Source organism: Fusarium redolens (genome assembly GCF_020744475.1).
Source record: "Fusarium redolens strain MPI-CAGE-AT-0023 chromosome Unknown BKA55scaffold_5, whole genome shotgun sequence".
Taxonomy (NCBI): Eukaryota; Fungi; Ascomycota; class Sordariomycetes; order Hypocreales; family Nectriaceae; genus Fusarium; species Fusarium redolens.
Window position 1 is genome coordinate 926,184 of NW_025763668.1, and position 21,459 is coordinate 947,642.

General features: G+C 48.2%; 7 protein-coding genes and 1 non-coding gene across 8 annotated transcripts; 5 read left to right on the forward strand and 3 right to left on the reverse strand.

Annotated features, from left to right (window-relative positions):
• Positions 1-257: 257 nt before the first annotated feature.
• BKA55DRAFT_562178 (uncharacterized protein) lies at positions 258-2,414 on the reverse strand. The gene is made up of 4 exons (XM_046192240.1): positions 1,810-2,414; positions 1,575-1,757; positions 871-1,513; positions 258-804 (listed from the first exon to the last, which is right to left on the reverse strand). The coding sequence occupies exons 1-4, from the start codon at positions 2,343-2,345 to the stop codon at positions 346-348; spliced, it is 1,821 nt and encodes a 606-aa protein (XP_046051893.1). The 5' UTR covers positions 2,346-2,414; the 3' UTR covers positions 258-345.
• A 1,176-nt stretch (positions 2,415-3,590) lies between these two features.
• BKA55DRAFT_724075 (uncharacterized protein) lies at positions 3,591-4,643 on the forward strand (the record flags this gene model as incomplete). The annotated part of the gene is made up of 1 exon (XM_046201064.1): positions 3,591-4,643. The coding sequence occupies one exon, from the start codon at positions 3,591-3,593 to the stop codon at positions 4,617-4,619; it is 1,029 nt and encodes a 342-aa protein (XP_046051894.1). The 3' UTR covers positions 4,620-4,643.
• Positions 4,644-5,302: 659 nt separating this feature from the next.
• Positions 5,303-7,571, forward strand: BKA55DRAFT_562181 (alpha-L-fucosidase-domain-containing protein). The gene has a single exon (XM_046192241.1). It carries the CDS (start codon positions 5,662-5,664, stop codon positions 7,489-7,491), a length of 1,830 nt encoding a protein of 609 aa, XP_046051895.1. The 5' UTR covers positions 5,303-5,661; the 3' UTR covers positions 7,492-7,571.
• Positions 7,572-7,758: 187 nt separating this feature from the next.
• On the reverse strand, positions 7,759-7,840 carry BKA55DRAFT_t129. Its single transcript has one exon. It is a non-coding gene; the product is annotated as a tRNA-Ser (tRNA).
• A 95-nt stretch (positions 7,841-7,935) lies between these two features.
• BKA55DRAFT_505796 (uncharacterized protein) lies at positions 7,936-10,256 on the reverse strand (the record flags this gene model as incomplete). Its single annotated transcript, XM_046187220.1, has 4 exons — positions 7,936-8,378; positions 8,517-8,819; positions 9,287-9,423; positions 9,472-10,256. Coding segments are annotated over 4 exons (1,668 nt in total), but the record flags the coding sequence as incomplete, so codon positions are not given.
• A 1,212-nt stretch (positions 10,257-11,468) lies between these two features.
• Positions 11,469-14,844, forward strand: BKA55DRAFT_661902 (Endonuclease/exonuclease/phosphatase). Its single transcript, XM_046197602.1, has 7 exons — positions 11,469-11,750; positions 11,856-12,213; positions 12,258-12,448; positions 12,494-12,915; positions 12,964-13,229; positions 13,400-13,414; positions 13,634-14,844. The coding sequence occupies exons 2-7, from the start codon at positions 11,881-11,883 to the stop codon at positions 14,699-14,701; spliced, it is 2,295 nt and encodes a 764-aa protein (XP_046051897.1). The 5' UTR covers positions 11,469-11,750; positions 11,856-11,880; the 3' UTR covers positions 14,702-14,844.
• A 293-nt stretch (positions 14,845-15,137) lies between these two features.
• Positions 15,138-18,441, forward strand: BKA55DRAFT_639028 (cytochrome P450; the record flags this gene model as incomplete). Its single annotated transcript, XM_046197095.1, has 3 exons — positions 15,138-16,564; positions 16,639-16,815; positions 16,968-18,441. The coding sequence occupies exons 1-3, from the start codon at positions 15,162-15,164 to the stop codon at positions 18,439-18,441; spliced, it is 3,054 nt and encodes a 1,017-aa protein (XP_046051898.1). The 5' UTR covers positions 15,138-15,161.
• Positions 18,442-19,016: 575 nt separating this feature from the next.
• On the forward strand, positions 19,017-21,208 carry BKA55DRAFT_506909 (PhoD-like phosphatase-domain-containing protein; the record flags this gene model as incomplete). The annotated part of the gene is made up of 9 exons (XM_046187309.1): positions 19,017-19,478; positions 19,524-19,683; positions 19,731-19,906; positions 19,959-20,028; positions 20,079-20,333; positions 20,385-20,578; positions 20,635-20,730; positions 20,781-21,037; positions 21,082-21,208. 9 exons carry the CDS (start codon positions 19,017-19,019, stop codon positions 21,206-21,208), a joined length of 1,797 nt encoding a protein of 598 aa, XP_046051899.1.
• Between the last annotated feature and the right edge of the window lie 251 nt (positions 21,209-21,459).

The window sequence follows — 21,459 nt, forward strand, 5'->3', positions numbered from 1 at the left end:
TTATGCGGGTTTAAGTTTGATGGAAAAGGTGTCATTATAACTCGATATGGTGTTTCGGTTAAATCGGGTGATGTGTCGTGATGCATACCTTGGTTCTCAATGGAATGATGATAAGATTAGCCAACAGACGAGCTATGTCATTGTGTGCATTTGGTATTTCCTGGACTTATAACCGAACATTCAGCTTGAACACGCGATGTCTCTGTGTGTTGTGCAACAGGAAACTGTTCACTAATACCGTGGCTTTTCAAACAAGGTTCTCGCAAATCAGATCATCAATTTATTCATTAACGTAAACATAAACAATCAGCAAAGGAGACCTTCCCACACAATGTTACCCATCTCTTAGTCGCTAAACTCAGAGCTTGAAGAGCTATAACCCATCATGAACGATCCATAGTCCGAACAATCCTCCGTATGGGGATCAACAGCAGTAGTCCACAGACGCAAAAGATCTCCCAGTCCAGACTTTCCAGTCTCCTTGTCAGGAGTCCACCCGTCTGCGAGACCGAGCAACTCGACCACCTCATGATAGGCCTCCTTCATCTCTTCCCGTCTGGTCCTAGCCGGCACAACGTGAACCACGGGCGGGGGTGGATACAGCGGTCTGGGCCGAGGTGGACCAGGTGGCATTGGAGGAGCCCAGATCTTGAGGGTCAGTGTCATGCCGGGCCGGCGGACTGAGTCCCAGGTTTGGAACATGACGGCGAGACCGTCTTCGGTGCAGAGGTCGTATCGACCATTCATGATATGGGAGACAATGCCCGGGCTCCAGTTGATTTGGACCATGAGGTCTCTCATCATCTATCTCGAAAGTCAGTAGCATGTTCTGAGTGGAGAAAAAATGTATGTTTGGTGGGAGATACATACTTTGAAAGTGGCGCAAGATGTGTAAGGCAACTCGAGCCTTCTAGCCTGGGTATCAATCAGATAAATCGGCTCAAACTCAGCACCAAGCTTGAAATAGAGAGTGACATTGAGATCAGGAGCGTAATGGAAGCCAGATCCTCTGTCAGCTGTCTTCTGCGAGTCTGACTTCTTGGCAATCATGGCGACAAGAGTCATGTCGCGGGTGCTCTTTCGCTTTGCAACAATGATGGCGTTATCCACGTCCTGACGAACGTTCTGATCAAGGGCTGAGTATTGCTCGACCAGGTTGGGACGTCGTCGCCAGAGACGACTGGAAGTCAGTTTGGAGAGGTTTGCCTTGAGTTCCTTGTCGTCTAACTCAAGTCTCGTGATAAGCTTGTTTGCGTGACTCATGTCAAGAACGAACGCCATGATGTCTTCATTATTCCAATCCTCTTTGGGACTGGAGGAGAAGAGGCGCTGGAACCAGTTTCGAGAGGTACCATCAACCTGTTTGTTCTGGACGATATTCTCAACGACAACCTGAGAAGTCTCTTCCTCAGTTTTAGCCGAGTCCGTCTTGACCTTCTCATCGAAGATGTCCTTGGCAGGCGGAGTGGACGGGAACACCGGCATAGGCGGAGGAGGGGCCACAGTAGTTGTGCTATACAGACCACGGACGGTGTCAGCAAGAGACACCGGCGGAGGGAGATCGAGGCACTCACGTTGATGTTGAATAAATACTTCTGACGTCCTCGAAGGAAGCCTTTGGGGTAGGCGACATATCCCAGCCTGCTCGTCTCCTGTTGTAATGCTTGTTGTACATCACGCGCCTCTCAGCGACGTTCTCAGCAAAACATCGCAGAGAGTTTTCATTCTCCCAAGCGCCCGGGGAACGTATCATAGTTCTGACTCGACGTTAGTATTTGAACACTCGCGGGGCGCAATGGGGTTACTCACTCCATCTGAAGGCGAGCGATACTTCCAAGGAGATAACGCAGGACAAGCTCGAACTTGACTTGCTTCAGTTCCTGCTGGCAAATCTTCAGGCGAGGTTCAAGCCAATTCCAAGCCTCAGTTCTCCAAACACTCATGTTTGCAAGGCAAGCCAAGAGCTCGTCAATTTGCTCATTTGACAAGACTTTCGCGTCTTTGTCTCCGCTGACACTCTGCGTCTTCTTAGCGACAAGAGTAAGAACTCCGACATAAATAGCCCTGCATTTGGCGGCAAGGGAGTTGATGTCCTTCATGCAAGCTTCTGTGAAGATTTTGTCGTTCTGCTGGATCAGATCATGGATCTGACGGAGTGTCGAAGCAGTGGAGTTGACTAGCGACACGAGCTTTGGGAGTCGCTGGCGAGATTTACGACATCCTTCGGAGTGCAAGTTGAGTTTACTCGCGAGGCTTGTACCCAGCTGGGCAACAGCACCAAGGTCGTGGTCAGCCATTTTTGTGACAATGGCTATCACGACTGAATGGACCGAAGAGAAAACCATTAGAAAGTTTGGGGCTTTCAGCTCTCTTTTGAACTTCAGTTTCCTCCGTCTTCCTGCGGGCTGACTGCTTAATGGTGCGGTTTCACTGAGGCCCCTCCCTCCACTAGTGTGGAGGCTCAGCCACTCATATACATCTTAGTTGCACTTCTGCCTTGATTATCATGCAGAGTTGATTGACCACCGTGTCATGCATAAGCCACCTAATTATTGATTGGTGATGAGGAGATTGAAATATGCCTTGTGTCAGCCGCACTGCTTTCCAACTATGGCCTTAGTACTGATAAACATGCAGCCACTGGTGGGTATAAGACATTGTATCGGTGACAGTGGAACCAATCGCTTTATTGTTATTGTTTTACAATCGACATGTTATGTATGTCGGTACCTTGGAGTTTATTGGAGCAAAGAGTTGCAGAGGAGGAATATAGTATTGCAGCATGGAACTGGGAGAACATAATGGCCCTAAACTATTCTCCGACTGAGTGAACAGACCCGATTAGTTCACAGATCTTACTATATCAAATGTGAACTTCCTATTCTCGATGAAAATAATCCCAATCTGCATTAGGGCTCGGTTACAACCTAATGAGTTCAGGTGTGATTGTATTGAATAGCAACGGAACAATTGAAGATACTATAACTAATGAACTAACGAAAGTGTTCATACTTCTGAGAAATTTGTGATCAAGGAGAAAAAAATAGTCCCAACGAAGAACAGCCAAATCGAACAACCCTGGGGAAAACTGTTCTCCGCGAAAAGACACTGAGGAAGCAACTGTCACAGCGAAGTGTTAGATGTAAATAGAAATTCATTGGAATACAATCTCCTCAAGAATGACATGACAAGGAGTCATGAAGGGTGCTATGGTCTTTATCTGGCCAACAGTGCATGAGACCGCATCAACACAAGCGATTGATTCAGGGGCATGGTAGCTAGCCATGTAAGAACTTACAGAACAGAGAATTGCCAGTGCCATTGACAATACCAGTGCCGAAGCTGATGCAAATGCCAGTGGTAGCAGCAGGGACGATGCCATCTACCAGCTTCAGTCCCTATCAACATGGATATAAAGAAAATCCATCATCAATCTAGAGAGCTCAACCATCTTCCTTTTCCCACAAACTGCAACCCCGACAACAACTTGACAACAGCTTCTAGAATCGACAACCAGACAACTTGATATCATCCACTTTTAAACAACGATAAAACCAACACCCCAACCCAGACTACCCATCATATCCAACATGGGTCGTGAGCACATGCAGGCTCGCCTCAAGGAGCTTGAGACAGAGATGTCTGTCCTCAACTGGGCCCTTGATGCTAGTCTTCACGAGAAAGACGTCGACTCCGACGATGAGCACAGCAACCCCGGCTCCGCGTCTACTTTCACCATGGCGAACTGCCCAGACTCAGACGCTGGAGGCTTTGCCATCCCGGCTCAAGGTCATCAGGCTGGGTTTATCGCTGGTTCTATCGCTGAGACTGAGTCCTCTCCCTCATTGCGAAGCACCAAGGAATCTGTCTACTCGAACGCCTCTACTATGGCTGGTATTCAGTTCTCCCCCACAATGGATCGAATCCACCAGGTTATTCATTCGGACCCTACTGGAGCATCTTACCGCTACGATGGTACTGGCCTGTCTGAAGACGGCCGCGAAGATGAGGAGACTATCCGAGGCTCAGACACTGGTAAGGGCAAAGAAAAGGAGGTTTTGGAGAACACCAATGCAACTGACCCCAACTTCCCTCCTAACATCACCAACCCTCACCCGACTCTATCCATTTCGACCAACTTCCTTCAGAAGGCTATCTTCGACAGCCGCAAGCCCGGAACTCCCTTTGTCCGTTCCATTCTCCACCGCGAACGTCTTGACGGCAAGGAAACCGCCTTCAAATGGCCCGAGAGCGTTTTCTCTTGTGAATACACCGAGTGGAAGTGGGTTCCCTTTCTTGTCTTTGGCGCCGCAGCTCAGCTTGTCTCAACCAATATTGCCGAGGGCGACATTGAAATCATCTGCATGAAAGACACTCATTTCACCAGCATGATTCAGAACAACAAGAAAATGTTCGAGGAGCCCGGAAATCTTACTGCTAAGTCCGTTCTTCACGATGAGCTCAAGCCTGTCTTCAAGGACCCGGAGGCCTTGGGCTTCCGGGTCTTGGTCTGGCGTCTTCACACTTCCAAGAAGACCTTCTACATGGATCGTGAAGGTCATCCTATCCCTGGCCCGGCTGGTACTCTGCCTTGGGATGAGGTTGAAGCCAAGAACTAAAGGTGATTGTGAGATGGGTGTATAGTGATCGAAGGTCTGAAGGTTTTGGCATGGACATGGGTTGTGACCGCGCAGAGGCTTTTCCCCCAGCATGCATTTTACTTCGGACTTGAGAGAGGATAGAGAAAGCGAGGAAAGATTGGAGTATGAATGAGAAGATGAGAGATGCCGACATCATGGCAGAGATGAAGAAACAGGTGTAGAAAATGGGAGAATGATGTTACTAGGACATCTTGGACTACTAGACTAGCTAGAGATCAATCTATTCTTCCGACAATCAGAGTTTCCCATATTTGTGAAGTTGTGAACGAGTACGTCAATTTCTCTGAGTTTCTATATGAGCAAACCCTGAGCATATGAAAGAAATAGTGAGTCTTATCGTAAGACTCTCAAGATCTTTACATAATACATATTATTATCAACATTCCTACCCAAGACTCTTTGGATCTTTTGGAGGCCTTCCTATATTAACCCTGAGAACAAGTAAAGTAAACAGCTCGCCATTGATTGTGACGCAAAAGAAACAGCTCAATCTTCCGATGGCGACCAGGGGTTGTTTGCGGGGTAGCGCGGGGTCCGGGATGATACTAGCTTCGTCTGTCCAAGGTCGTAACGACGGTATATGCAGCAGGCCTTTCGCGCATGGTCGAATGACGATCCCGGATAAATAGCAAAGTAGTATATACAACGTGACTCGATGAGTCGTTTTAGCGCCCAGAAGTGCCAGGGCACGATATCCGCACGAATCTCCTACATGCCGATCATTGTTCACGGACATCGTATCACGGACCGTTTCGGCCCGGCTGGTCTTCATGCCCGTGGACATCAACGTTGCAATATGCGAGGTTGCAATGAGCTTGTTGATCCTGTGTTTTGCCTGTACGCATGGCGTGTTGATGGCTAAATGATGGGCTTTAAAAGAGCTCCCGGTGAACACATGATCGCAAGCATCGACGGCTGTTTGTTCATGACTCGGGACTTTGTAGTCTTTTGATACAGCCCATCGCAGCCACTATCTTTGATTACTACTGGGAACCAAATCATGATGACCCTATCTACCAAGTTAGCTGTAGTTGCAGCTGCTGCCGGCACCTTGTTTCCCATCAACGCTGCTGCGCAAGCTTCAGGCCCATACGAAGCAACATGGGAGTCAACCGACAAACACAATGCCTCACCCGAATGGTTTCGCGATGCCAAGTTCGGCGTTTACTGGCACTGGGGAGCTTTCACAACCCCACAGTACGCCAGTGAATGGTATCCACGCAACATGTACGAGCCAGGCTCAGACCAACGCAAACACCATACCAAGACCTACGGACCACCCGAGGAATGGGGCTATGAGAATTTCATCAATGGCGCTGATGATCTCAAGGGAAACTTTGTACAGTTTAAGCCTGTTCTTAGCTCAAAGGGTGGCGAGTTTGATCCCGAGGCTATTATCAAAGCTGTTAAGGCTTCGGGTGCAAAGTTCGCTGGCCCGGTTGGTGAGCATCACGATGGCTTCTCTATGTGGGACAGTAAAGTCAATGAGTGGAACTCAGTCAAGCGAGGTCCTAAAATGGACTTGGTCAAGCTGTGGGCGGATCTTGTGCGCAAGAATGGTATGAAGCTCGTTGTCGCCATGCATCAAGCCTACAACTACAACGGCTTCTACGAATGGGCGCCAAAAACCAACGACACGAGCTTGAAAAAGCTTCTGGGACAGCTTCCACGCGATGAAGCAGACCAGCTATGGTTTGACAAGCACAGAGAGATGCTAGACCATGTGCAGCCTGATATCATCTGGAACGACTTCTCACTCGACAGCCCTGGCTACTGTGCTGACTTTGATGGCCCATGCGCTGTTGCTGAGAAGAAACGGTTGGAGTTTCTTGCATACTACTTCAATCGGGCTGTTCAGTGGAACAAAGAGGTTGTTACGACTCATAAGCATTTTGATGTGGGATTCCGCGACACGTCCACCGTGAGCGATTATGAGCGTGGTGGGCCAGCCAACATTACGCGTCCCTACTGGCTGACAGATGATGCTATCAGTGCTTCAAGCTGGAGCTACACAGTCGGTATCAAGTATTATTCCTCCAAGGCCATGGTTCACTCGCTGCTTGACCGCATCAGCAAGAATGGCAACATGCTGCTCAACATTTCGCCAACCGCAGTCGGTGTTTTGCCTGATGAGCAGCTCAAGGTCTTGCAGGATATCGGAGACTTCCTTGGACGCTATGGGGAATCTGTTTACAGTACTCGCGCTTGGGATATCTATGGCGAAGGGCCTAACCAAGTCACTGGCGGGTCTTTCACGGCACCCTTGCAGGGGAACAGCAGTGACATTCGCTTCACACGCAACAAAGATGCTGACGTTCTCTATGCTACGGTTCTTGGCTGGCCCGACGATAGCCACGTTGCTATTAGCAGTCTTGGCGCCGATGCTTTGGTTGATCTCAAGAGCCTGAAGTCTATTGACCTTCTGGGCGACAAGGCTGGCGAATACCAAAAGGTCTCGGACTGGAAGCAGTCCAAGGATGCTCTAGAGATCTCGCTGTCAGCTCAACCGGCCAAGTCACTTGCCTATGTCCTCAAATTGACTTTTGATGGTGGAATCCCGGTCCCCCAGCCCAAGATTGGTGCCTCTGTGTTTTCTGCTACCAGTGCGACCGGTCGGGGTGTTAGCCTTGGGCTTGGTGGCTTCAACGGAGAATTTTTGACCGAGGCTGGACTGGAGCCCGACGCTATCCGTTTTATTCGTGTTTCTTCTGGTACCAAATTGACTGTGTATTCGACCGGGGACTTGTCTGGCGATAGCACGGAGCTTGACGCTGGTGAACATAAGGTTGAAGAGGGGTCAGTAGGATCCATCGCGATCTCCAAGGCTTGAGAGATGGACAGCGAAGACTGGACAGTACATAGCTGGCTGCAGGCTAAGCTTTAATAGCAGTTTTCTTTGAATGGAATTTGCAATTTTAATCTGGACGTGCGGCGTATGACTGCGGCGAAAATGTTCAACAAGACATCCCGTTGTGCAGTGACATAATACCAGATAGGCTCGGCCGCAGATACTGGCTGGTCTATTTAGCGAACAAGAAGAAGAGGCAAAAAGAAACACTCTAATGAAATCGATGCTCAGAGCAAAAGATAAACCAATCGACGCAGGCCTGATTCGAACAGACGCCTCCGAAGAGAATAGATTTCTAGTCTATCGCATTAGACCACTCTGCCACTGCGCCTTAGCTGATTGGATAAGGTTTCGACCTGCTAAAGCCAACTAAGTTCTTGTGCTGCAAACCGTAGAAGCGAACAAATTCGCCACAGAGCCTTATCCTCAATAGCTCAGCTTTTTTCTGGTACCGCTTCTGCAACGTCTTCCCACGTGGACGGCCCGGACGCTCTTCACGCCATGGATAGCTTTAACTTGCGATACTTGTTCGTTTGACAAGTCGGCGCTCCAATTTTCTATCGTGCCATTTGAATAACTTGTGTCCGTATTGCAAATATCATCTCCAACGAGTGCTGCGAGAGAGGCGCTTGTCGCGATGCACTCTTCCTGGTTCTGGGGGTCTATTGGACCAATGATGTATAAACCTGGCACGTATCTGCGGTTAAAATGGTGAAAGCTAGGCTGCGCAGACTCGACACCTTCAAGGCTCTTAGCTTGAGACACCTGGTCCATGGATAAGTCAGCCTTCCACCTATATATACTCCCCTGGCCTATCCCTTTGGACCTAATTTGGTTTCCGAACAGTTGGCGAAGGGAAATATTAGTTGCTTCGCATTGTTCTTGATTCTCAAGATCAATCGGCAAGATGATGTATCTTGCTTTGCCCAAGTCTCCTTGTTCCTGTAATGTTATAGTCTCGTAAACTGTGGGCTCTATTCGTATAGCTCGCACGACACTGGGGTGACGTTGTTGGATGGTCAGAATTTCTTCATGGGAGGCTCTTATTGTATTACAAATTATCTGCTCATCGATCTTTACCCAGGGAGGGAGATCATTGTTCCTGAGAGTATTCTTAATAGAATCAACATCCATGTTACTATTGGGGTCTTGGCGGAGGAACAGAGTGTAGAGCAACCCGCCACGGCTAGAAATGCTGTGAAGGGAACTATTTGTGTCAGCGGTATCTGGTACTGACAGAGAACCCAGTTCACCAAGAAAGCAGAAGAACGTGCAAATGTATAGTGAAATATGAAGCGTGGTAGTTGGAGCTTTCTTATATGTGAGTGGAAGATTGGATCATAGTAGCGTTGTTAGATATTTTACAAGTGTAGCCCTTGATATTGTGGTCTTACCTCTGTTCACCTCCTGACATGGCGCAGGGTCAGGTAAAGACGAGGTGTGATGCCTCGCTAGTGATGAATGCTATGAGAAGAAACGTGGAGTCGGTAGCAACTCTTGTGTCAAGTGCTCTCTGTATATACCCAATCGCTCCCACAAAGCTGTAAAGTTTACCTCCATTCTCGGCCACCTCTCGGGCAGTCAAGTAGAGTTCACACGAATTAGAATTGGTTGCTTAAGATTTGAGCGCGTTTATTGCGTCATACATATTAGCCAGCGCAAGTTCGTGGTGAAGGAAACCTTATTATGTTGGCTGATGATGTTAGTAGAACCAAGTTCTCTTTCAAATTATACCATTTGACAGATAAACGCTGCCGATGCGACCTAAGGGCTTGACCACGGCTTTCAAAAGGAGCTATGTATACCGAATGCACTCCGGGGATGACTTCATGGTGTATTGGCTTTTTATATCTAGCAGCACCCCTAGTGAATCTATTTCTGGCCGTAAGGCGCAGGCTAAGCAATGCCGATCTCCTCTATCACGAAAACGCGCTGGTAGGATTGACGATACGTGCTCCTTACCTATGGTTGCACACATTCGCCGTATATGGCCCAGGACCGGGGCCACGCCTCCCTAAAGTGGCAGTGCGGACTGAACGCACTCCTTCAACGGCTTCGGCCTGACGCATCTCCTCTGAAGACAGCAATGCCCTCCAGTGACATATCCTGCCATCTTGCAGCAACTTTGGGGTCACATAGTCCCCAAAGAGGTCCCTAAGAGCAGTGTCTGTTTCTTTGCACTGATCTTGATCGTCAATTCCCACTGGCTTGATCATCCTATACTTCCTCTGTACAGGTTCTGCTGAATTTCTGAGACGGTACTGATCTAGCGGTACTATAGATCTGACGCCCTCGATCTTCTCAGCTAGTGGTACCTGTTCTCTTGTTGAATCGACCTTCCACAGCGTGACCCCATAACTTCCAAAGTCCTGTGGTTGCATCTGATCATTGAAGATTTCTTTGAGTGAAACATGGGTAGCGCAACACTGATCTTTGTCTCGGCGATTTACAGGCCATACCATGTAGCTTTTCTTGGTTGAACCATCGTCATGTTGTATATTTTCTTCGGTAGTTGTTGCTTCAACCGGTGTTACGCGCACAACATCGGGGTGGCTGGTAAGCTTCTCTGCTTGCCTAAATGTCGCTTCGATAATATTGGACTTTAGATCGACGGTGACGCTTTCCCAGGGGGGCAGGCTGGTGCACTGCAGAGTGGACTTAATAAACTCTACCGCCGTGACATCCTTGGCGGCTCTGTTGAGAAAGACAAGAAAGAGGTGCTTGTCGGAAGCGGACGAGTTTCTGTTTGTTGAATTTATATTAGCGTCAGTCGTGATAGATGCGATATCGAGGTAGAAGAAGGAAAGATAGCACTTAATCCTACGGCTTCTGTAAATATAGTTGGAATTTCTATTCCGGGTTGATGGATTTTCTTGGGCATGCCATCGCGGGATTCAGTGCAGCAAATATGAGAAATATTGGACACTTACCTCGAATTCCCTTGTGACATGATATAGAAGACAAGTATTGGGATTATCTGGTCTACTGCTCTTGGTCGTCTTCCCGTAAAGTTCGTTGCATAAAAAAAAAATACACAGCGATGTGAGACACGAAGGTCAAGTAGGACCTTTCGGAGGGGATAGAAGCAGAAATTACCTCGTCATCAGTTGCGAGTAGCCCTTCTCCTTTTAAGTAAGCGTTTTGTCCAAGGTTTTACAGAGTGCGCGTGGGCCCCGCCCAGACAGCTCTGAACTTAGGCTTGGTCCACAGTCAAGAGCGATGCAACTCATCAGGCGACGAGGCTCTGGAGCCATGAACAACAACTGTATTTACTCAGGGTCGTGGCTAACAGGCTATGATTGCCTGAAGCCAAAACAATGGAGCGTTCGAGGCTTAAAGAAAAGTCCACTACTCGTTAACTTTTATTAACCTTCAGCTCTTAGTGGAGGCGAAAAGCAATGAGTGGAATCGTCTAGTCACGCGGCCTAGCTTTCCGTGTCACGATCTGGGATCTGAAACTTTGAGAACGCGGCAGACTGGGAGAAAGTCTTCTCTGTATTTGATGATGTCCCCTCCCAAGCAGTAGATGGAAATTTATTTCGAGCCCATCACAATTCCGATGCTTTGGAAAAAGGAGGTGTATCAGCAATAGTATTATTTGATATTCATTTTTACCTACTTTTATATAATATTTCAAGTACTTTCCGTCCGCTCTTGGTGCCATTCTATCCTTCGTCCTATGATGTCCATTCCGGGCTGCAGACACTTTTAACTCATGTGGCGGCGGCTTAGCCATGCCGCTGACAAGAGGCCATCTCGTACAAATACAAGCCGAGATTAGATATTGCCATGAATCAATAAACCCGATAATGAAGATTATTGCAAGAGCGATTTGGTCGATATGTTGTGTGACGTGCATCGGGACATCGGGCTATCTAAGCCCGGCCGACACTCCGATAACCGAAGGAGACTTTTCGAACCAATAATAGACAAGAGTGAGAACAATTCTTAACGGGGCCATGTCCGTCACTCCGATGGCCGGTTTTGTTGAAATAGCCGTGCCTAGTAATCATTGGGAAGGTCACAAGTGCCGTTATTCTAGTCCCTGGTGATATCAAAGCCAAGCCTACTTCCCCACAATCTCGGGAGAATTGACGACGCGGGGTTGTAACCTCTCCAATTGAAAAGCAGCGTCTGTGAACACCATCTTGGCGAGCAAGGGTTCAAAGACCAGTTCAGTGTCAGTTCGCCAAGAATACGCAGGTGAACACCTGGGATACGATCCTCTGAGAGTGAAATTGGTAAGATCTGCAGTGCTCATAAATAATATGCCTTGGAATCCCACCATTGTTGCTCGATCATTACTTCTCAGTCTGGACCTTTTCACTCACAATGCATCTACACAGGATTGCAGTCACATTTACAACCCTGATGTCGGCCGTTTCAGCCCTCACGGTCAAATCCGCCAAACACTGGACAATCGGCACCGATGTCCAAGGCTCCGAACGGCTCAATGGCGTAAGCTATCAAGAAGATGCCCTCATTACATATGGAGACTATCAATATGTTACCTTTTACGAAACTGCCCCAGCGGGATACCTCAATCATTTCGTGAAGCTGGGACGCAGAAAAGTGTCGCCTGGTGTCGGCGACTGGGAATTCCTCACCCTTGATGACTATACTCAGAAGACAATGGATGGTCATAACATGATCTCTATGGGTATTTCTGGAGATGGAAAAATTCACCTCAGCTTTGATCATCACGTAAGTTTAGCCCAAGACTGTGAGAGCCTGGCTGACTCTGGAAGGATGTCCCAATCAATTACCGTATCTCGAAAAGAGGTATCGCAAAAGATGTTCCCTCGGAATGGACCTCAGATCTCTTCGGTCCCGTCGTCCATGAGCTTGTTGGGTCTCAAGGACCTTACTCGCCGCTGACATATCCTCGATTTGAGCCTTTGAGTAACGGTGACCTTCTGCTGGAGTTCAGAATTGGGCAGTAAGTATTGTATTTCTGTCTTTTGGCGCGTACTGAAAACTGTAGGTCTGGGTCAGGCGATAGTTACATTCATCGCTATAGCGCATCAACTGGAAAATGGCAAGCGTACGGAATGTACATACAAGGTGATGACAACAACGCGTACATCAACGGACTAGATTACCTAGATGGAAAGTTGTATACCTCATGGACTGTCAGAGAAACACCGAACGCTGACACCAATCATGGTGTTTATTTTGTCTACTCGAATGACGATGGTAAAACATGGTTCAACACGAATAATACCAAGCTGGCGAAACCCATTTCAACTTCTGATGAGAGTACTTTGATTTGGGATGTTCCTCAGAACAGTCGCATGGTCAACCAGGAGGGACAGCTCATTGACACCAAGGGCCGGTTCCATATTCTGATGAGAGACTTGTTGTCCGGAGGGCATTTGTATCAACACTATCTCCGAAATACTGACGGTAAGACTGTTAATCTCCTTTTAATCAACGTCGCTAAAGCTTTACAAGGAACATGGACCAAGAATGCCATCAACCCCGCTGGCCTCAATGGCCCTGATCTGTACGACCCAAGAGGCAAACTTGCCGGCGACGCAAGCGGCGAATACTTATTCGGTCTTCTACCTGATCCTGTCAAGCAGTCAACAGGTATTTATGTTGCTACCGCCTCCAAAGATTTCAAGGACTGGAAGAGTCTGGCTGAGATCCCGAATACGTCGACGGAGCCCCTCTTCGATAAGACGAGACTTCATGAATCGGGAGTTTTGAGTGTGTTTGTAAGACAAGCGGGCGGGTTCCCAGATCGGAAGTTACAAGTATGGGACTTTGAGCTTGATCTATAATTGGATGCATGAGCCAACGGGTCTCTGTATCTCTTGTTTTATTCCAATAGATGTTGTTTCGTTCCTGCGGCCATCTATGCCTCATTTGCATCACAGGGGTGCAGATTGCGATAACGTTCGTCAGTGAAGTATTGGTTTCGACGCCTGAACTCTAAACCAACTTGATTCATTTCGAGGCTTTATCCCGTTATTTCTCGCTGAGTTATTGGTTAATGTCAAGATAAACTCATTGCTGCCTCGGATCTTATGTCAGATACCGGCCGGAATACCCCGCTCTGGGCGGATCCATCACCATTCATGATCAACCCATGTTTCACTTGCGAAACAACAAATAACAGACACTTTCATACATTGCCTTTCCCATGAGACGGACGCCACTTAAGATGCAGGCACTCATTCAGAAGCAAATAGAAAATGCCATCGCGCTGAGGAAACCGGCGTCCTCACTTCCGTGGCGACCCGACGAACCCTGGAAGCAGCCTTTTTACAGGTGGAGCAGCAAAGCGAATGGATGGCAGCAGCTTCAAGCATCTGAGCCCTCACCAAATAAGTTCAAAGCCACCAAGCTCGCTATTTACAGCTGGAATATCGACTTTATGTTGCCTCATGGCGACAGCCGAATGAACTCAGCGTTGAAGCATTTGGAAGAGCTGAGTCACCAGCATCGATCTGATGAGCAGACGGCGGTTGTCATCAATATTCAAGAATGCGTACCATCTGATTTAACTCTGATTGGTGAGAAAAGTTGGATTCGGGATGCTTTCTACCGAACAGATGTTGATACTGCGAACTGGGCTTCGGGCGCTTATGGCACAACGACGCTGATCGATCGTCGGCTGGAAGTCCTGTCCTGCTTTCGAGTGCATTACTCGGCCACTCGGATGGAGCGCGATGCCCTCTTTATCGATGCGACAAGTAACGGCCAGAAGCTTCGGCTTTGCAACACTCATCTCGAATCTCTTGCAATGGAACCACCACGTCGCCCCGCCCAAATGCGGCTCATCGCTTCACACATGCACGCCGACGACCTTTCCGGGGCTGTCGTAACGGGCGACTTCAACGCTATCCAACCATTCGACAGAGCCCTTCACACAGACAACAACCTTGAAGACGCATATCTTAAGCTCGGGGGCAAAGAAGGCGACGGTAGGGATGATAACGAAGGGTATACCTGGGGACAGCAGGCTTTACCGGAACTGCGACAGCTATTTGGCTGCTCACGCATGGATAAGGTGTTTTTCTGTGGTAATGGACTTGAAATTTTAGAGTTTGAGAGGTTTGGTGCTGATGTTGAGCCGGAAGAGTCGGAGGAGGATGTTCGGAAGGATTTGCTGTCGTTTGGTTTTGAGAAGCCGTGGATCACTGATCATCTTGGCGTCAAGGCTGTTTTTGAGATCAAGAGTTGAACCAACACTTTATCTGTTCGTATCAGCACGATTAGACAAGATCAAAGAAGAGGCAAGGTCAATCTTCAACGCCCAACTCATGATCACCAATTAAGACACAACATTGATAGCTTTCTAAATTCGTAAGCGCAGTAAAGATTGAGATGCTACCGTAGAGAGGCTGAGAGGGTCACATCTCTCAGGCACAGTTGTTGTAGTGGTGGGAATCTCCACTAGCGATCTTACAGGGCTAGCTTGGCCAGGTTTAGCGGCATGTCCTCACTGTCAGCACTTGTCACCAATTAGTTCAAGCACTACAGTTGGTTTCAAGCGAACCAGCCAGTTAGAGAGAGTCTATACCGACACTTTGCCTTGTCGTATTCGTACGTTGCCAATCTCTTGCAGGTATAAAGTCTGAGGTTGCGCGATCGACAAGATCCATTTCTCATTAGTGAAACCTCGATATCGAATCTCAATCGCCATGGCAAGCCCAGTGTTGGAGATACTTTTGCGGCCAGCCATTGCTGCGCCGCTCATTCTATTGGTGTCGTACATCATATACCAGCTTTTCCTGAAACCTTCCAACTTACCTGACCTACCAATCATTGGTGCACGCAAAGGCGATTGGTTTCCCATTTTACAAGCCAAAATCCGCAACTCCCTCGATGTCAAGGCCGCTTTGAATTCGGCCTACATCCAGTACAGAAATCAAGCGGCCATTTTTCCCTTGATCGACGGTGGCAATGTCGTCTATCTTCCACGATCAGATACCAAATTTGCCAGCGAGCAGCCTGCCAATATGCTCAGCATGCACGAATCAGCACAACAAGATTTACAAACGGATTACACTACCATGGATCCATCACTTACTCACGATCCTATCCATCTGGAACTGGTCGCCACCACGCTTACCAAAGAGGTCGGAAACCTCATCCCAGATCTAGCTGAAGAAATCGAGCATTGTGTCAGCAAACACTGGGGCAATAGTACAGACTGGTCTGAAGTTTGCATAATGGAATCAGCGCAGAAGATGCTTAGTGGCATCACCAACCGAGCATTTCTTGGTCTTTCGCTTTGTCGAAATGAAGAAATGCTAAAGTTGGGCATCGCATTCGCGCAGGATATTCCACTCTCGTCAATGATGATGAAGTTCTTCCCGCGCTTCGTCAAACCGCTCGTTGCGCCTCTTATAACCCGCTCAAACAGGATTCACACGCGCGAGTTCGAGAAAATTCTTGAACCGGAAATTAAGGCCCGCCTGGAAGAGTACGACTCGCAAGATCATCACAACAAATCCGATAGGAACGATTACTTACAATGGTTGATTGAGCAAGCCAAGGAGATCGGCAACCCGAAGAACTGGCAGGTCAGCGCGCTTTCTCAACGTGTCCTGCTCCTCAACTTTGCTTCCATTCATACTACAACCTTTGCTGTTACTCACGCTCTCTTGGACATCGCTTCTTCAGCTCCCGATCTTATACTCGAACTTCGCGACGAAGCAGAGACCGTGCTGAAACAACATGATGGCAAGTGGAACAAACGTGCTGTTGCACAGCTTGAAAAGCTCGACTCTGCAATTCGTGAAAGCCAGCGCAAGAACTCCATCGTCGCAATTGGCGTTTCCCGTACCGTCGTAGCAGAAAAAGGCGTGACTTTTCCATCAGGAACGCACGTCCCCAAAGGGCTAAGGATAGCTGTTCCAGGGTACTCAGTGCTACAGGACAGTGAGATCTACCCTGAACCCAAGACTTATAAACCCCTTCGCTTCTACGATGCGCGACAAAATGAGGCCGATGAATATGTCAAGAGCGCGCGTAATGCTTTACCGACTGCGACGCAGGATTTCTTGGCGTGGGGGCTCGGTCGGAATGCGTGTCCTGGGAGGTTCTTTGCGAGCAACGAAATCAAGATGTTGCTCGCTTACATTTTGCTCAACTATGACATTGAGCATTTGGCAGAACGGCCCCGGAACACTTGGATTGCACAGAACAGAATACCTCCTATGAAAGCGACGCTGAGAATAAGGAGGAAATGTCGAACTTAGATGGCATTAATAATGTAGTATCCCAGTTGAAGGATGCGAACACGGGAAGGATTCGCTTGTCGATAAATAACGATAACACACACGTGACAGCGTGTTGTTTCCCTGACACGTTCAGCTATAAAGTCCTCCCCCCTCCAACAGACGCGTCTCATGGTGACCTGATCATTTCCTTGTGCAATCAACACTCTTGACTTATTCTTGCAACATGACTTCACACTACAACGATATCTCATACCTATGGAGAAGGTCTTCCAGCGGAGTATGGGAGAGACAGATCGACGAGTGCGAAAGCTTTTACTGGCTTTACACGAAAGAAGGCCATGGCTGTTATCCTATCACCGCTTGCGCGTCTTTTCAAGTCAAGCCCTCGTCCAACAATGATGATAATCGTGTTGTAGATGCTCTAAAGAATGCTTGGGTCTTTACCCGACACAAACACCCGACATTAGGCTCTCGTATCGAACGAGATAATGAGACCGGCATGTCTAAAAGGATCTACAACCCTTTTGAGAGTAACGAGGATGTTGATCTTTGGTTGAACTCGACATTCCAGGTCATCAGCACCAATAAAAGTGCACTGGAGTGGTTCAATGACCATGCTCCCGTCTTCACTGTTCCAACCGTCTACATCATCCAGCCCAAAGGGAATGCGAGTCGTCGGACCTTATTCCTACGATGCCCTCACGATATCACCGACGGTGTTGGTATTCTGCAGCTTCTCAGCCAGCTATTTACTCAGGCTGCTCAGTATTACACGCAGTCAGCAAAGTATGAATACCCGTTGCCTGACGAAGACCTCGGGGCAAGACTTTCGCCATGTCTTCGTGTCGCTACATCTATTCGTGACCCGTTATCTGAAGCACAGCTGCAGAGATTTCAAGAAATTTCCACCAAGAATGAAGAGATGTACAATCATCCTGGTCTGATGAGCTTGCCTCCGACCTCTTCGCCAAGGATGAAGGCCGAATTGAAAGCTAAGCGCATCGCAATATCGATACCCAAGGACGTATCAGCACAGATCCTTGCTGGTTGTAAGATGATTGCCTCTGGAGTCAGTTTGACTCATATTCTCGTCTCGGCTTTGGCAACGGCCCTCGCTGAGTTCCAGCCTCGCAAACAGGAAGCCTATACTGTTCGGTATGTCGATCGTCCTATGCTCAACCTCCGCCCATTCTGCAAAGAACCATACAACAGCCCTGATCATGCGAGCGCACCATATCACGCAGTCTGCGCACAGGCTTTAGGCATCGACTTGGAAGTTCCAGGGCTAGGCCTTGAGCAGAACGTCGCAGCAACAACTTTGTCTCGGGTGGCTACCCAAGTTCGAGACTTCTACCACCAGCACAAACCCACCTTATCGCATGAAATCCACGAACAGGTTCTCTTCGCGCCCTTGACGTTCAAATCCCAATTTCCCCCGCATGGGGTAGATCCCTGGTCTGTCTCAGACCCACCATTCTGTCCCGTTTCTCTTTCCTCGATCGGGAACCTGAGTTCTGTGGTGGCTGCATCCAATGGCATTTTCGAGCTTACCAATGTCTGGGTTGCCAGTCAATCAATTATTACTGGTGTTGCAGTCTTCCTCGGAAGCTGGGATGGCGAAATTGAACTTTCTAGTGTTGTCAATACTCAGTTCCATAGTAAGGAGTACGTGCAGAAGTTCTTGGAGTGTATTCTGAAGCATGTATATCAAGGCCTTGGTGTGGAACGGGAATGAACTAGCGATGTTGATGAATGGCAAGCAAGAATGATCCTTGCGTGAATAGAAACAATAGATTGTTGGCTCAGACTCTTTCATGCCCGTGTGAGTCTGCTGGTGAATGTCGGTTTCAGTGCGCTCATTCCAAGAGGACGATGACGTGTTGCACAGCTGGGGCGCCCTCACAAAACAAGATCAGTCTTGTCATGGCCAAAGAGAAAGACGTGACCAATGAACGTCTCTACAGTAATACAACTGGCAATGCCATGTCTCATTCTTATTCTCGACTAGTGAGCTCAAGCCACGCATAAGCTAACAATCCTCCTGCCATGTTGAGCTATACCAGGCGCGCTGATCACCTACTGATTGGTCGCTGACATGACTCCACTAACCTCATTCTCAAAGCGATCACATTCTCTCAACCGAGTCTACGATCGCTTTCAGGCGACATGTGATATCCATAACTCGGCAATATGATGATGCTGAATGAGGTAGAAGAGGGGAAGTTGTTGACATCATGTATATAAGACGATGTTTGACCGCGTATCTATCGGTCAAGTCAGAGGTTTCATCTCTTTCAACGTGATACAGCCATGGAGACCTATTTAATCTCAGTATTTCTTACTCTCGCAGCTTTCTTCAGTTTCTCTGTGGCCAGTTTTGACGGCAACATCAACTATGGAAGTCCCTCACCTCGGCATACGCAGTTCGGCATCGATGTCGATCAAGTCCAGCGACGTTCCTGGAAGCGCGGAAATATTGCCTTCAAGCCAGAGGAACTGAATTTTACCCATGGTGTTGCATCAGGCGACCCATGGCCTGAAAGTGTTATCTTGTGGACTCGCATTGCCCCAAGCAATCTGTCTTCCGCCAACACTGCCCCGATTGATGGAACCGAACCGCTATACAGCCACGAGACCAAGAAGTTCATAGAGGCTGATCCCAATCCTATCTGCTTGCACTGGAAAGTCTTTCGAGATGGAAAGAAGGACTCAAAGTCAGTCGTGAGCAGCGGAAAGGCTTATACTACAGCGGACATCGACTACACAGTCAAGGTATTTCTCATATCAAGATCAAGCACCAGAACTAACCGACAGTAGGTTGAAGCCAAAGGTCTGAAACCATTGACGACATATAACTACCAGTTTACCGTCTGCAATTCGAACAATACCAGCCCTCTCGGAAGGACGAAGACTGCACCTCGGCCTGATGATGATGTATCCGAGATCAACCTGGCGATTTTCTCATGCAGTGCATATTGTAAGTGGTGATGCACTCGTCTTACAAGCGCCTCTGACCAGTTCAAGTCCCAGGATACTTTAACGTCTACGGTAATGCGGCTCGAAAGGATAATCACGACTGGGTTGTCCATCTTGGCGATTACATCTACGAATACGGCACCTATACACTTTTCAAAGAGCGCGGCTCAGATCCGAAACACCCAACCTACTCCCTATATGACTACCGTGCACGCCATGGACAGGTATGCTCACACGTACTCGTTGATCTTTAAGGCAGGCTCAAACACGATATAGCACCGGACTGATCCTGACTTGCAACTGTTGGCCAAAAACTCAGCTTGGATCACAACTTGGGATGACCATGGTAAAGAATCCTCACAATGTAGAAGAAGGGTGGTCACTAACATGGAGCAGAACTTGCCGATAACGCTTATAGAGATGGCTACGTCGACTTCTTCGATCAGCCCAACACCTTTAAGGGAGAAGGTCCGAAGGTGGCCACGGATGCTCGCAAAGCCAATGCTGTCCGCGCGTACTTCGAGTGGATGCCAATCAGGCAGACCGATATGGACGATGGTCTTCGCGTATGGAGGTCTTTTCAGTTGGGTAAGCTGATGGATCTCGTGATGCTGGACACAAGATTGTATGACCGAAGCAAGGGAGTCGATTGTAAGTACTTTCTCGGGGTGTCAAACGGCATCGTCTTCTAACTGCAATCAGATGTCAACGAAAAGTACATCGAGAAAATCAGTGACGACCCAAGTAGGACACTGATGGGAGGTCGGCAAGAGAATTGGTTCTATCGCTCGTTATCTGAATCTAAAGATCGGAACGCAACCTGGCGAGTGATCGGGAACCAGATCGTGTTCTCTCATATCAAGGGGGACGCGGCTGGCGGTGGAGATACCTGGGATGTACGATTCTTATATCTGCCTTTCACTGGAAGAACATAACTGATAATTTTTGATAGGGTTATATCGCGAACCGAAACAGAACACTCAATCATCTATATAAGAACAAGATCGACAACAACATCTTCTTATCGGGAGATAGTCATATGAACTGGGTATAAGCTCATGTCAGTCTTGTTTCCATCACAACGCTGACTCTTGTTAGGTATCTGACTTGGCGTGGCTGGGCACCAAGAAGTACAACCCCAAGACGGGAGAGGGTGCCATTGGGGCTGAGTTTGCAGGTACCGCCGTCAGCTCGTGGGGTACATCAGGCCTCAAATCCATCGAGCCTGATGCAGGAAAATTGTCCCGCAAAGCTATCGCTGAGAACAAAGAGCTTTTCTGGCAAGAAGGGTACTACCGTGGCTATTTCCACTTGTCTGTCGCTCCAAAGAAAGTCTCAGCTCAATTCTTTGGTAAGTCAAAAGACCACCGTCGATTCTCTGCATGAAATTAACAGGAAGCAAGGCTCGCCATCGATTGCCACACGGAATGCTTGGGAGATCCCACTGGCGAATTTTACGGTTTTTGCCGGGGACAACCACATCCGTCGACCGAAGGATGGCAGTCGGGCTGAATCTGGAGCTCTGAAGTCTGGGGAGATAAAGCACACCAACTTGACATTAAATACTGAGACCGGAGTTTGGAAGGTTCAAGGCTTTGACAAGATGTACCTCAACCCAGAGCCTAGTTTCCTTGGTTCGTCCTAAGCAACACGTCGATAAGGTTCACGAAGTGTAGACCAGTGGACGTGAGGCTTCCTCACGGAGTCATTGAAGATGACTTAACGATTAAAAGACTATGTATTGTACTTAGTCTTTGATGTGATATTATAGCGCTCG